The 16,005-nt window shown below is 39.4% G+C and overlaps 1 protein-coding gene across 3 annotated transcripts in view; it reads right to left on the minus strand.

Annotated features, from left to right (window-relative positions):
• The window catches only part of PTPRF (protein tyrosine phosphatase receptor type F), a 607,591-nt gene that overhangs the window by 109,207 nt on the left and 482,379 nt on the right, over window positions 1-16,005 (minus strand). For all 3 annotated transcript variants that reach the window (XM_044442788.1, XM_044442787.1, XM_044442786.1), the window contains exon 7: window positions 3,489-3,599. In XM_044442788.1, coding sequence (XP_044298723.1) covers window positions 3,489-3,599 — 111 coding nt within the window. The remainder of the gene's footprint in view (window positions 1-3,488; window positions 3,600-16,005) is intronic.

The following is a 16,005-nucleotide window of genomic DNA, read 5'->3' on the forward strand; positions in this document are numbered from 1 at the left end:
GTAAGTTACTCACAGACAGCTATGAACATAACAGCATCTCTCAGGTTCACCTCCTAGAGTATAATATGAAGATAATAATACTGCATGACCTGATGGTATCAGGATTGCTGTGGTGGTATGGGAATGCTAAACAATGCTTAGGAAAAGTACTATAATAAGAATTATTAGACATACACATTACTGGCCCTTGAAAAAACAGCTACATGGTTTATAGCAGCTGGCCATTTTTCTGTTCTCAGAGGTATTTCAGAGGCCACCTGCTATCGGATGCTACTCATTTCTTGGACTCTGATCAGAATGAGGTTAAGCTCCCAACTGTGTCATATTTTTGCCATGTGTGCTAAGGCTTCCACCTTTGCTAAGCGTCCTGGCATAGTGGAACTTGCACCTGAGAAGGGACAAGAAGGGAGAGAGCACTGAAATATTCTCTTGCCAATTACTTTCCCCACAACTCTTTTTCCCAGCTTTACCTATCCACCTAAATGTTTCCACACTTTGGTCCTAAAATGGGGCCTAAGGCAGTTTACATAACAAAGGATCACAAGACAAATAGTAGAAGAATTAAAGCAAAATATTAAAACTAGGCTTCGATCTCAAATTAAAGACAGTTACAGCTTAATCAAAGGGATACAGGTGGTGCAGTGGTTTAAACCGCTGTGCTGGTTGATCGAAAGGTCACCAGTTCGAATCTGCACAATGGGGTGAGTTCCCATTGCTCCATCCCAGCTCCTGCCAACCTTGCAGCTCGAAAGCATGCAAATGCAAGTAGATAAAAAGGTACCACCTCAGTGGCAAGGTAACAGCGTTCCGTGCACTTAGGTGTTTAGTAATGCCGGCCACATGACCACGGAGACTGTCTGCAGACAAATGCTGGCTCCTTTGGCTAGGAAACGAAAATGAGCACTATCCCCTAGAGTCAGACATGACTGGACTTAACGTCAAGGGGAAACCTTTACCTTACAGCTTAATCAGAATAAAAATGTTCTTGTGATCCACCTAAATAGAATCAGAGGTGGGTCTAACCAAGCTTTCCATAGGACAAAATTCCATAGCTTGAGTGCTGCCACTGAAAAGTCCAGTGGTGAGGAGCTGCAGTAGAAAAATGGCTGCTAGGAGAGGGTTAAGCTTCCTTTTTCCCCCCTTCTCCTGAGAAAGTACCTTCACTGCTGCAGCACAGTTTGCATCTGTGTGCTGTGAAATGAGCATAGAACTTGCTGGCTACACTAATATGACAATAATCATGCATATACCACTATTTTGTTTTCTCAAATCTGAGAAACAAGGAAGGTAGCCTCTTCCTTTGACAAACACATAAAGGATGGTTTGGGAGCTAGTGGGATTGTAAAAGTCTTTCAATGGCTAGTTAGGAGATCTGGTTTGTTTTGTAAAATAGAGCCACCTGCGTAAGCATTGTCTGGGAAACAGTACATATGGCAAAACTCCACAGGGACAATTTATGTAGTAACCTGTCTTTTATATACTATGGAGCTTTATCTCAATTCTGCAGCTTGGAGTCCAACCTTGTAAAGATTATATGCAATAAAAAGAAGGGCTGTTCCAAAATTTATGCCTTAGAAATATCATGGCTAATAGAAAAAGAGGCATAGACAGGGCTAGAAGCATCTCCCAACCAGAAACCTGGCTCATGTCATCTTATCTCTAGAGCCAGCCAGCCAGCCAGCCAAGTAGCTGAACAACCTGCTCTTTGCATCAAGAAAGGGGTCACAGTTTTACAGCACTTCCTAGAGTCCAAGGAGAGTTCTACAGCTAAATAAAGACTCAGAAAACAGAGAATCAGGCAGCTGTAAAGGCGAGACGTCTTTGCATTGGGAAGCTGTGCGTTCAGGTGAAACATTAGTCTTCCCAACCTTGTTTGCAAAGAGTAGAGTAGGGAGAGATCCTTGAAATAGAATGGAACAGTCACGGAAAACATATATAGACAAGTTTACACGAAGTGGTAAAGCATGAGATGCATTCAAATAAACATCCTCCCCTTACTCAGGGGCAAACAGCATTTACTACAGCTAGCTTGAAAAAATTATTTTTCAAGAATGCAGGAAATGTAAGGTCAATCATAATCAGTGCAAGTATAAAATATGTTTTTCTGCTGCACAGATAAAGACTTCCAGGCATATTTGAAACTTCAGCTTCTTACAAATTTATGTTAGAACTGTTCTGCAAAATGAAAAGGCACCTGTAGAAAATGATAAATGAACACAAATGAGAGCAACTGAGAGATCTAGAAGGAATCATACAGCAAGTGATCTTGTCTTCTTCTGAGAATAACTGTTCCCAAGCTTGGTTAATTATATATTGCATTTATATCCCACTTTTCTTCCTTTCACAAGGAACCCAAGGAAGCTTACAAGTTTCTCCTCTTCTCCATTTTATCCTCAGTGGGCTTCATAGCTGAATGCAGAGTAGAAACCAGATCTCCTCAGTTCAAGTCCAGCACTCTTAACTACTACACCACACTGGTTCTGTATGCCATACCAGTTAAACACAATCATTTCAGAAATGGTTTATTTGTGTTTAGAAACATGGATGGGTTGGGGAGACAGGTGGACTAACAAGGAGAGGAAGAAGTTGAAGAACTGAAGATGGCAAGATTAGGTCTGAACAGGCAGTTGTTAGGATCCAGGCCCTTGAAAGAAATAAAAGATGGGAATAACTGCAAACCTGCTGAAGGCACCACACTGACATCCTTCTTCTCTTTCCTACTATTATGCAAGTCCCAAACCACACCTCTCAGGGATGTCTAACATCATTTCCCCTGCTTATGTAAGCTCTCTCCAAGGGAGACACACATTGTCCCCTTATAAAGCCCAACAGAAAATATGACGTCTCTTAATGAAGTACTGGATCCTTTGCCCTCCAAATACAAAATTCAGTATCAGGTTTAATGTAAAAATAAAGACTCCTATTCTGAGCTCTGGGAATAACAGAGAGATAAGAAAATAGCTTGGCAAAGTGGCTTTGTGCAACAAACTGCAGCTGATTCCCAGCAGGAATGACAGCTACTGTAATATCTGCAGCAATTATCCCTGTTGCTGAAGAGGAATTGACTAAGACATCTTATGAAAACTAGCATGTTATTCCACAGCCATCATGAGGTACTTGCTCACCTGCAAGAGAACAGATGACACCTATAAGGAGAGACCCGCTATTTTCACCTAGGCCCAAACACAGACTGTAGTTTAACAAAACAAATAATTATACATAGTCTCCTCGTCCCATTACCCGTAGGACAGACTGTGGCACTGGCTCCTTCAGGTTGACTACAAAGAAGTCCTTTTGCCCACTTTCCAAAAGGCAAGGATGCATTTTCCAGTACATGACTTCCTGTACAGAATGGACATTTAAGTCCCATTGTTCACAGTGCATCATCACAGTACTCTCTTAGTGCAATGTCTCATGGGTCAGTTGAGAGGCAAGGACCATGGAAGAGAAGGGAGAAAGGGATGGAGGCTTGCCTTCTCAAACTTTACCTCGCACATAAAGGTTGGCTGGAGCAGAGTAGCGGGTCCCTGCACTGTTTGTAGCGACACATTCATATTTGCCTTGGTCTGACTCCTCACTGTTCTCAATTTGCAGGGCCCCTATGTAAAAAAAGAAAAAGAAAAAGACAGTAATGGTTATGACAACTCTTTACTAAACATACATTCTCGCTCTGTGCCTCTGCTCCCATCAAAAGCACAAGGATACAAGTGTTTGTAGCAAATCTGTCACATGGCGCTTTTCACAGGGTCCACCAAACCTCACTTACAAACAGCCACAGGGATATCCATGCTTGTTGCCAAAAGGCTTCTGCTGTGTCTGGTATTTATAGCTGCGTAGGCAAAGAGGTTACTGTCAAATCTTCAATTAACATCTTACATAAAATATCCATGTCTATCAAGCACAGAAACTTAAAATAATTCAGATGTTCCCAGGTGAAATTGCAGGGTAAATCTTTGACTTTTACCAACAAGTATTGTCCTGTCTGTATGCTACTCCCCTTCCTTTAATTACAGTTACACTCTAAAATGGAAACTTGGCACTTCCCAAGGAAGTATGGATAATCAATAATCTTAGAAACCTATATATAGACAGGATTACAAAATGTGTACCCTGAGAAGTCTTTTGAAGACTACTCATATTTAAATAGCAGACCTCTCACCAATAACATTAGCAAGTATGTAAGCATCTGTAAATAGCATCACTTGAATTAAATCTAAGCCACCATGTTTAGGCTTGAACTCAACTCAGTCCACATTAAGGACAAATATGGCTGGAATGGCATTTACAAGATTATTGTTCCTTGGGATGAATCCTGACATCTGTTTTCTCCTCCTGAATTTCCTGAATATGGGTTGCATCCAGGTTGTAGATGAAACTGGCACAGCTCTAAGAATGAAAGAAAGGGCTACAGGATGAATATAAAAGTAGCCTTTGTGCAGCTGTGTCAAGAATAGAGCTTCCATACTTCCATGATAGCAAAGGCACTTTTTTGATGTTTCAAGAAGTTCAAATTCCAGAGGTGATAGAAGAAGGCCTTTGCTCACAATCCATACACACACACCTGAGCCAAGAGAAAAAGTATTAACCCAGCTACTTGTCAGAGTCTGAACCCATTTCCGCTTGCTAAAGAAAACAGCACAGTGAACAGAAGCTGAAATTGCTGTCTCCGCTCTTCCCACTTCAAGGCATTGAGGTCAAATTCAGTTTTCATATCATTGGAACAGAAGGAAAACTAATGTGAATCAACTGCTGCCACCTACATTATTTAGAAGGATAAATTGAGACTGTAGCCTAAGTCTATATGTCAGGGAGAAAAAATGATCTTCATCGAGTTCTGCTATATAATAAAAATGATGCAGGGAGCCTTCCCTGTTGTTACATTATGGCTTGGGAAAAAAATAGAAGACTTTGGCCAGACTAACTAACTTCTTGCCACCTCCTGGAGTGTTTTTACATGTTCTACTAGCAAGCAGCCTGCATTTTCAGTTCTTGCTATTTAGGTGTTCAGACAGGGTACAGCAGTGCAGTAGCAATGCTATCAGGTTTGTTTTAGGATTTTCATAAGCCAGACTGGGTGATCCTCAATTACAGTGATGCATAAATGACCACATCTAATAATAGCAAGCAATATGACCTGCATCTACGTATAACAAGCAATATGACCCAAGTTGTGGATGACAAGAGGTTGAGGAAACCCTTAGGAAAAAGGAATTAAACCCCTGACCTCCTGTTCCTTGACTCAGGAAATTTCCAAACTGTGCATGTTTGTGTGACCTTATACTGCTCCTCTCTAATTACCAGTTACATGTACAGATTCTGCACTGACAGGCAACTTGCAAATGAAAGTTCAGATGAGAGTAAAGGTGCAGGGGACTTTATAAGCACTGCCAGACATGACTGTAACATATTCTATAAACCTTTCCTCTGCAGGTAGGTCTTGTCTACACAGCAGAACAGTATCCTGGTTCAGCCAGGATTTCTTCTGCCTGCCATGTCAGATTAAGTGATGGAAAACTAATAAATAAATCATGATTCTGACAATTTTGTGCACAATATTATGATACTGGCGGGTATAGAAATGAAAAAAAGCCTGGGCACTATGGTGCAAATAGGGTTCTATTTTTCATTCCTTCAAAACTTCTCCTATATGGTAAGGTTACAATCCTATGCATAATTACAAGAGTGCAAACTTCACTGAACTGAGAATTTATTTTGAGGAAGTACATTTAGGATTGTTAAGTATGAGTACAATTCCTTGATCAGTAAGAACTGTTTGGACAGCCATAGGGAAATTCAGGGTCCAAGCTCTGATCTTGGAAATGGACTTCAAGACTGAGGTTGAATATCTGACTTTGAAGTGCCCTTCCCCTGCCCTTGCAACTGGCATGATTCTTTCCATGCTGGCTGCAGGTCCATGGGATTCCAGCAGTGTCTCAGCCTGCAGGTGCAAAAGCCTGAGCCATTTAAGTCTTCTGAAGGGTAAGAGAAGCAGGGAGGAGATCTTTGCCTGTGTTCTCTTTCCCTCCTCTATAGGATGCTCATAATCTTCGGAGTTCAGAGGGCTACAGGCAACCCCATTAGACTGTGCCCTAAGTGTGCTAATCCTTTCTAATTTCAAATATTCTTGGAAGCTGAGCAGATAGGCAGTCAAATATCAAGAAGTCCAATTAACCATCTGTACTGCCAGTTATGCTAGAAAAGGAACCACCACAGCAACTTGCTATTGATGCTCATTATGTTTCTATTCAATTGTCTCAGACATGAGCTTGATGATTGACATGACTGGCACCTGGAATGAACTTGAGCTTCTGTAATACATGCAAGTGAGGCAGTCACTGACAGGTGACAGCTGAGCAGCATACAAGGGCAAATGCAGGAACACAGTTCAACCACTGATTTACCTTCCTTTGGTGCATCATGTATCTGGGTTTTATGTACTTTTTCTCCTTCACTCCAGATACAAAACAGAGATATTCAGTTTTGCATGTCCAAAGAGAAGCAGTACCGCAAAACTGCCAAAGAGTGCAATCTCTGAGGAGGGTGCTAAGGGCAAAATTAGAAGTATCAATAAAAAAGGTTCTCATGCCTTCTTGATCAATTTTCAGGGTTTTCTATCTTAAAAGGATGTTCTTTCGTCTTTACAGGCATGAAACTCACAGGAGGAAGGAGTTTCCTCCTTTAGACAACAGGTACTAATGCTTTCTGTTGCTTCTTTCTGTGAATTTCTTAAGCATGGAGAAGCTAGCTTCTAAGAAAAAGATTATTTAAAATTCTGTCTCTCTTTTAATACTTTCACTGCTTCCCATGTACCTGGTATGGCAAGTCTGAGGTCAACATTTTCTGCTTCCAGGAGAACAGCGTCTCACAGCAGGCCATTTCCTGTTATATGTAACGAATTCAATTCTATGGCAACACAAAAAACTTGATCTGAACTTTAAGAAAGGGGACATGTGTCACTTCCCCAAAAGACACATTCAGTGCTACCTATTGGTCATACTTCAAAACACATATCCATTCATCCATCTTCTTCTCTAACCTACCAGTCAACAACTAGAGCCATGCATCTCTGAACAATCTATCAAAACTCACCCTGACCTTTCAGCCTGGGTCTCACCTGAAAGGCAAAGGGGGAATGTTAAAAATGACAACATGCCTTGCGAACATAGAGCTCTCAGTTAGAAAAATGACAGCGCCTATAGACAAGATAGGCTTGTGGCTGCAAGGCCAAAAAGGGAAAATTAGCCTCAGGAACAAGACCCTATCCTACTCCTCTGGTTGCTTAGCTTGTCTTCCCATTACGCATTCACTCAACAGGCAGAGCATGTGCTTGGGCATCAAGGCATTCATACAGAATATACCTAACAATCATGAATTACTGAATGTATCCAACTAACCATGCAAACAAAGCAATCTGTTGGTTTAGTCTTATTTCCAGATCAAATGCACATTTCTCAGAAATGCAACAAACTTACCTGAGTGAGGACGGCAATACAGACAGTTGAGTGGGCATAATCTTGCATTCAGAAAAGTGCCTTTACCTACAGATGGTATCTTTACAGACTCTAGACTGCATATTTTAACCAAAAGTGTCAGTCTGACAAAAGTCCTGTATGCGATTGCCAAGATATGGCTGTTGGCATTTACAGAAATACCATTTTCAACATTCAGACAGGACACATATTTTAAAGAGTGTCAGGCACATGCTCAAAATACTTCATTAGGGCTCAAATAGGAAGATTTATGTTATATGAGATTGATGATTCTCATTACAGAAGAATGTCTGCTTTCCCAAAAAGGATGTATAGAACATCCAGGTGGTTCTGGTACTGAGTCATTAATGCCTTCATTTGTAGATAAGGGAAATACATGGCAGTTATATGCAGAGAAAGGCCCATCTTTCTACAGGGAAAACTTGGGCTGGGAACATGGCTTATATGGCTACGAAGCACTCAATTTATCATTTTGCTTTAAGATTTGTAATAGAAAAAGTTTGAAGAACTAGAAACATCATAGCTGTCAATTTTGCAGCATTCCAAAGTGGAGATGTCAATTAAAGAAACCCTTTCATATCAAAGTTAGTTTTACAGATTTTCCCCAACCCAGATTTTCCACAGAGGCAACCTGATGCAAATGCAGATGAAACAGCAACTCACATTTGTTCCAAATTCACTTAACAAGAACTGAAAACATTAACCCCCAGCAACAGAACCAGTTCCAAAAATTGGATTATTAACTTCCAGCAGTGATTTAGTGGTGAGGGAGAAGGAAGGAAAGAAGAGAGAGCAATTGGACAAATGAGAAAGTATAATTTAGTGGTGGTAATAGGTTTATCAGGAAATTCAGGGGTCAGTCAACAGCTGTAACTGAAATCACAAGAGATCAGAGACATACTACATAGTCCTGATTACAACCTTAAAATTAATTCCAAGGATCAGTTTGAATGCATAGAAAAGGAAAATTACTAGCACATACATATGCAGTGAAACTAGTAGGCTGGGGAATATAGAGGTGTTAGACTGGAAGTGGGTGGAATAGCAGTTTTAGGATAGCTAGAGGTATGTCTGATTCATTTGCTTGTAAGAAATCTTTATCCTAAGGTACACCGTGAATCTTGGGTGGAACTGACTTCTTAAATATCCTCCTACCTTCATATTGGAAGGGTCAGCAACCTAGAAAGGTGCACCAACAGCTCTCAAAGTTAGCCACTGTTTACTGCCCAGCATTCCAAGAATTTATTTCCTTTTATTTGTTCAATACTACAGAAGAAAAGGCTTCACTGTTCTCTTGTGAAAATGTTACATCCTTCAACACGCCACATGGTGCCTATTTTAATCCTGCTTGGAGTTGGTACCCCAGAGGATGGCTGAATCTGAAAGACTGAAGACCTTAGAGCCCTCTATGGCATGAACAGGGACAGCATTTTCCACTTTGAAAATATCTCGTTGAATAACCCCCTCTGACCTGTGCATACCTGAAATGAATGGTTCTACAAGGCGCCACACTAAAAATAAATTAAAACAAGCACATATGGTACGAAATGACAAATGAGCAAGAGTGCTAGCTGATTTTGGAGTGAAAGGATAGCTTTGGGTGGTACAGTGCTGAATAGGGGGCATGGCAGAAAGGAAATGGAGTTGGATGACAATTGGAGGCATAGTTCAGCATTCTTACCTCTGATTGGTGTACCACCTGGTGAGGTAATTTGAATGCAAATAAGATTAGAGAGAAGCGTTAGTACAAAGAGGAAAGGAAGAAAATTATAACTACAAAGCAAAAGTTTTTCAAAACTAGAATCTGTATTAGCACAACAGGAATAATAATAATAATAATAATAATAATAATAATAATAATAATAATAATAAATGATGTGCAATAACAAGTCAGAGTGATGCCCTGAGGTAGTAAAGCTCTCTGCTATGAAGAACACAGAGTCTGCCCCATTTTCCCAATTAAGTTGCTGGTCCTGCACAAAAAAGGATGCTAACTAGGCAAAAGTATTGGCATAAACTGCCACAACTGTAATGGAGGAGCCACTGGGAGTTGGGAACCATTCCCTTTTATTCTGCCAAAAGAAGTACCAAATTGAGTGAACTGAGAGCAAATAGTATGTATGTGTCTAGGAAGCAGTCACATATAGTGCCTGGTGAGAAATATATTCTTGGTTTAAGATTACATGGACCATTGGGGACAAAATCTGTTAACTACATAACATATATTTATTTAAAACATTTGTATGCCGCCCAATTGTGCCACAGAACCTCTCAACTTACTCAGAAGCTGAGTGGGGGTAACTTGGATAAATCCTTTATCAGGTTCTCCTGGCCAGAAATTGTTTCATTGAGGAGAACTTTCTTCTAGCTTTAACTTGGATAATGGAGTAGCAGGCATGCTCCGCACTTTCATTTTTAGTAGAAAGAGAAAGGGATTTCACCCTTTTTATAAGGGAGCTGAAAATATTTTCACATGCTATGAACACAGCATGTAAGGAGGGCTTGATAATGAAGCTAACTGCTCCAGAGCATCAAGAAGAAGCAGTTGTATACAAGGGTTTGCTCAGCTGTGGGCCTTCATACCAACATGGTCCAGAAATGCAGAGTGAGAAATATATGTAATCTGACAGCAATTCCTTTGATCCCCAGTTTTGTCCCCTTGGTTTTATTTTGTGCAAATGAAGGCTGTTAGTAAGGGCAGGGAGAATCATGCAGACCTAATTTGTAGGCAATTCATGGTATGTGTTGGTTTGATGTAGATTTTGCACATCTAAACACCAAACACTTACCAAAGAAAACTGGGGAGTTTAAACAGACAGAAAGAGAGGGTTAAACAGGACATAGAGCATCAAATCATGTTCCGCTTATTGCTTAATAAATACCAGTAAGCATACGAATGCTGTATATCTGAGATTAACTGCTCCCCACATTCCATTATCCACAGCACTGATCACCCAATGGGAAACAAAGAAAGACACTCAAAGAGTTTCTGTAAATACAAAGAAGGCAGATTTTAAGCATGTTTAACTTGCCCCTTAAAAACTAATTAAAATATTTACACTTGTTTTCTTTTTCCTTTGCTCTCCGCTAGTGCCTATTCCTTCAGGCACTAGCCCTAGCTTTCAATCAGACACAGCAGTTCCAGCTGCTTCATTTAGCGTTCTCTGCAGCCAAGTTGACATTACTCCATTTACACTTTATGGCTGGTTTATATTTGCTGATGCTTTTGTCCACAGATGAATGAAGCATCAGGAAGGCTCACACCACTGCTGAAGCTGCAGATAATCTCTGCAATAATAAACCTGCTGCCTGTTTATCTGTTTTTCTAACTACCATCTCCATTCCCCTTGTCAGAACGATTCTTGTCATGGAAGCCTGAATGACTCACAAGTTGCATTGCAAGAAAGTAGAGGCTTACTGCTTCATGCAGAATAGAAAAATTTGCTGAGCACTCACTTTTCTCCCCGGTCTCTCAATTATTACCGTAATTAAAGATTCAGACTAACATCCGCATCCCCACCCTTACATCTAACAGCCACTGTATCCCTCTTGAATGGAAACCAGGAATCCCTGCTGGTCTCTTGGCTGTCTCAAATAGCACTTTTATGCTGCTGCTAGGCAGATAATCTTTAAATGTACCCATGCCTATATAAATAGTCTACACAAAGCACATAATCAAAATGGATTCCATAAATTATTGCTGATTCATTTTTGTTTTGTATTAAAATCTATTCCTTAGATCTGACAATGAAAGATAACTCTTGTCAGTGGTGGGCAGTGCTCAGAAACAATAAAGCAAGGCGACCTAGTATATGCAGACAAGAAGAACTGTAATGAAATTCTCTGGACATCTTCCATGAACACGTGAGCTACATATCATAAAAGCAAAGACTGGGGCTCTTCCTAGGTCATAATTCCAATGAAGTATAATGATTCAGCATGGAGGAGGATTTAGAAAGTGACAGTATATCCAAGCAAAATAGTTTGCTTTGCTTCAGAAGATGTACCATCAAGTTCATTTGGAATTATCTCCAGTGGCAGAATGTATGCTTTGTATCCAAAAGATCCCAGGTTCAATCCTCAGCATCTCCAGATGGATGCTGAAAGCCATGGGAAAGTTCTGCTAATCAGTGTAGTTCAAGCCTATGAAAGTGATACCCTGGTTTGACTAAAATTTCCATCAGCTCCAGCCAGAATGACCAATGCTCAGGCATTATGGGAGAGCCTACTGGTCTGACTCTGTGAAAAGCAGCTTCCCATGTCCCTATGAGACTTTTGTCTCAGCTTTTAACCAGTCCTTCATTAGAGCAAAGACTCTAATCACAAATATTACAATTAGTCAGAAATTAATTCATGTTTAAAATGGTAGAATATGGCACCTTGCATGGTTGTGAAAACACCATTTATTTATTTATTTATTTATTTATTTATTTATTTATTTATTTATTTATTTAACCACCTAATAGCCACAGCTTTCTGGGCAGCTAACAAAAGTTATAAACACACAAACAAGAAAGTGAAAAGAAGACAATACAAACACAGCAACTGCAACCAAAACAGCAGAAAGGTATAGCAGGGGTACAGGTTAAAATGCAATTTTAAAACTAAAGTTGAAAGTTAACTGTTAAAATACTAGGAAAATTAAAAGGTGCTGAAAAGAATACAGAGTAGGCACCGGGGAGCTCCTCTTTGGGGAGCTCATTCCATACCCAGGGTGCCACAACGGAAAAAGCTCTTCTTCTGGTAGCCACCCTGCTTACTTCCTTTGGAGGGGGCTCCCAGAGAAGGACCCCCAAAGATGATCTTATGGTCCAGGGAAGTACATATGGGATGAGGTGTTCCTTCAGATAACTTTGCCCCAAGCCATTTTGTTTTAGATATTAAGTATAATCAAACTCAGAGTGCATTTTATTATCTATTCCAAGATAATTGCCCTTTTGGACTTGCTTAGATTTGTGGCAACTTCATTCCAGAACAGGGGATGTAAACTCCTGCAGGATCTGAATATGGGTTTGGTTAGTGCTTTGCCTGTAAAGTTATATAGGAACAGACTATAACCCTGACAAATAAAATGAAACTATTTGCCTGTATAACATTTACACCTATCTATCTATGACTATTTAGATATCATATGCTACCAATATATTTTTCCAGAGTACCTGACGCAAGCACCAACAGCAATCTTACTGGTTGTTTGGTTGTATTGGTATGTGTTTGGATGATACACATGTTGCTTTAATAAGCAGAGATATGAATGTGGTTTTTGTCTGGATCAGGAAACTCCGAATAACAGCTTTAGTACAAGTTAAGATACCAACAAACTTTAAACCATTTTCATTTTTAAAAATATGTTAATGATTGTTTTTCAATTCCATCATATTGAAGATTTTCTGATTTTTTTTTGCTTGCCTGCGCAAGTGAACTCTATGAACAGGCAAAAGTTTATTCAACTGCATGCTTGTAACTCTACCTATGTCTCAACCATAAACTCATCAAGAGCCCCATGCTCCTACATTGCCCCACTTATGTTTCAGTATGTGCATATGTTCTCATTTTGACACTAATTTTTCATCTAAACGTAGTTGTCTCCTCCATATTTTGGATATTTTCTAATATCATTACACTGACACAGATATTGCAACATCTTCCTCTGCTGTAGTCTTGTCAATTAAATATTTAATAAGCCTTTGTTTTATTTTGCAGCATGATTTATGAATAGTATCCTGAACACCAAGAGGGGGACCCAGACTAATCAGATGAGAACAGAAGGGTAATGTCACAAAACCTCCTGCAGATTTCTGTTCTTAGCCATTTTTCTTTGGCTTGGAAAGTAAGTAATAAAGTGCAAAACCATGCAACTAACAATCTTTCTATGGCTGTGCTACAGTTTGAAAGTAATGTCCAAAATTATTGCAAATATGATCAAACCCTAAAACATTTAATCACATATGTATGTCTTTTCAATGTCCCAACAATTAAAACTCATTCATTTTTAACTAAACTGAATGTGCATAACCTAAATTTCACCCGGTTAAGCAGAACTGCCTCTATATCATCTTATCTCAATGTACAAGTTTAGTGTTTTATGACCAAACATTGATAACTATTTTATATTGGGAAACAGCTTTAAGAAGCAGCAAGGAGCAGGAGGAACTGTTTGCAAATGATCTTGTCTACCTGTGTACTGTAAGTGTAGGCCTAGAGAAAAAGAGTTACAGTCCAGATCTAGCAACAGTTTTCTTAACAGTAAATGCAGGAAAGGTTACTAAAGTTTTATCAAGATGATATTTAACATCTGAACTTTCCCCTAAGCCAAACATAGATAATCTATGGCCTCTTGACATTGTTAGAATATGATTCCAAACAGCCCCGTCAGCATCACCAATGATCAGGGAAGATGGAAGCTGTAATTCAACAATGTCTTGAAGGAAAAAGGTTCTATACTTCTGTCCCAAGCAGTATACAATGGTAGTGCTAATCACAACTGACAAATGGGCAATATCCTATCCAGATGTAAAGTGAGGGGAGGGAGAGACAGCTTTGTTTCAAGAAAAATAGGCTTGATACTAGGAACTAACCTATTTGTTACATTTCTATAAGAAATAGAAATCCTGACAGAATAGGCACACTGTTATGCTAGATAGGAATAACACAACTGTCTATTGCTTCTTTCTTTCCTCCTTACTCCAAGAAAGTTTGTGAAATATACGGGTTTCTGTAGGCAAGGAGGACAATCTTGCAAACATTGCAACTTTTTTTTTTAAAGGCTTACATGAGTCCTTCTGCCCTTAAATGGTACAATGTAGGGGGATCATTCTCTGAAGAAGGTATTAAGAAAGGAATGAAGGGTTATCCTTTAGAAAGCACCATGTAAAGAACATGTGGGATAGAGAGCTGTGATTTTTATCAGTAGTGCCATAGGCACTGTGCAACAGGCACTCATGACACACAACCTCATTACACACAATACCATAAATTGCATTGATTCTCCAAGCTGAGGAAATAATTACATTTTTCCAAGGTCATATTGCACTATGAATATTGGGAAAATATTATATAGAATAAACCAACAGGGTCTGGAAAGTTATGTGACTGTAGCAGCTAAGCAGAAGGAACATTGGCTGCTCTACAGATAGGCAGAACCCTGTTCATACGTTTTGGGTTGCTCTTTTGGTTAAGAAAACAAAACAAAATTATACCCTATGACTGTATTCCTAGTCATACTTGTTTGAAAGAAAGCTTCACTGAAATTCATGAGGCTTATTTCAAATAAAGGTGGATGGGGTCGGGATGCATAGATTAATTTCGCTTTCTGTGTTCTTCCCTGTCCTTACAAATAATGAACTGAAATTCATCTTCTGGGGATGCTTTACAGAAGTCTACAAACTCATGTACTATGCAGCCTAATCAACTTTGTCTTAGGCTTCCAATAGATGTGGTACCCCTTACCAAAACTCAAGAGTCCTTTACAGCCTGGGAACTTTGTGACAGAGTTTGAATCCCTAGTAAAATTCAGCTGAGATGCTGCTTGCAATAAGATAAAAAAAACAAACTTAGAATGTGATTGTGTGCACATGATACAAATATTACTGAGAGTTCAACACATGACTAGGAGTTGCCATGTTCATCAGCAGTCCTCCTAAAAGTAGATGCTGATATCGTTAAGTATGGAGAGTCAGTATTCATGGATGCACTTCCCTACCTTGCCATATATAGTGCCTTTCAAGTTAAATTAATGAGGGTGATATTTTCTTTCAACACAAGCATCTTGAGATTAAACTAAAGGTCACTGTGAAATTACATAAACTGTAAAAGTATCAGCATAATTAGTACTCACTGTTCTGTATGGGGAGATCCTAGTTCAAGACTGAGGTCTCTACAGGTGGGCAGCAGGGGGCTAATTATAAAGGCATTTATAGAATGTCTGCTACCTAGCATCCTAAGGGCCAGACCACTACCACACATCAGATGCATTACTTGCAAGGGGTACAGAACAGGGATTGATGAATATTTTAAATTAATTCAATTCAGTTTCTGATTTTTCCTACAATAAATGTAATCCCTCCTTTTCCCAAAGCTGTTTGCAATTTTTATGCATATTTACCATTTTATGTACTTTCCCAGATATATATGCATTTTGTATGTAATTTTCTATGCATGTTTTAGAAGAGATTTCCCATAAATACGAATTTTCACCTATTATACACATTTGTGTGCATTTTTAATTTACAAACTGTATCACAAAATTCCAGATACTGTGAATGTTGCTGTATCATTAAACTCTGGTTCTAGCGTAGTTTCCGGAAGTGCAGATTTATTATGTTTGCTTTAAAATGGAATCCATGAGATTTCTCATCCATATCTAAGTATGGAGTGGTAGTTCTGGATTCTGGTAGGCTGCCTGTTGGGGTAGACCAGACATGCTCCCTCAACCCTCCTTGCTTCTTATCCTTACCATGGTCTAGCATGGTTACATCTAGAGCTTTTATTACCAGGGGGTTCCGCTTCAGCAGAA

The sequence above is a fragment of the Varanus komodoensis genome, unplaced genomic scaffold (assembly GCF_004798865.1).
Source record: "Varanus komodoensis strain SLA01 unplaced genomic scaffold, ASM479886v1 scaffold1, whole genome shotgun sequence".
NCBI classification, from domain to species: Eukaryota; Metazoa; Chordata; class Lepidosauria; order Squamata; family Varanidae; genus Varanus; species Varanus komodoensis.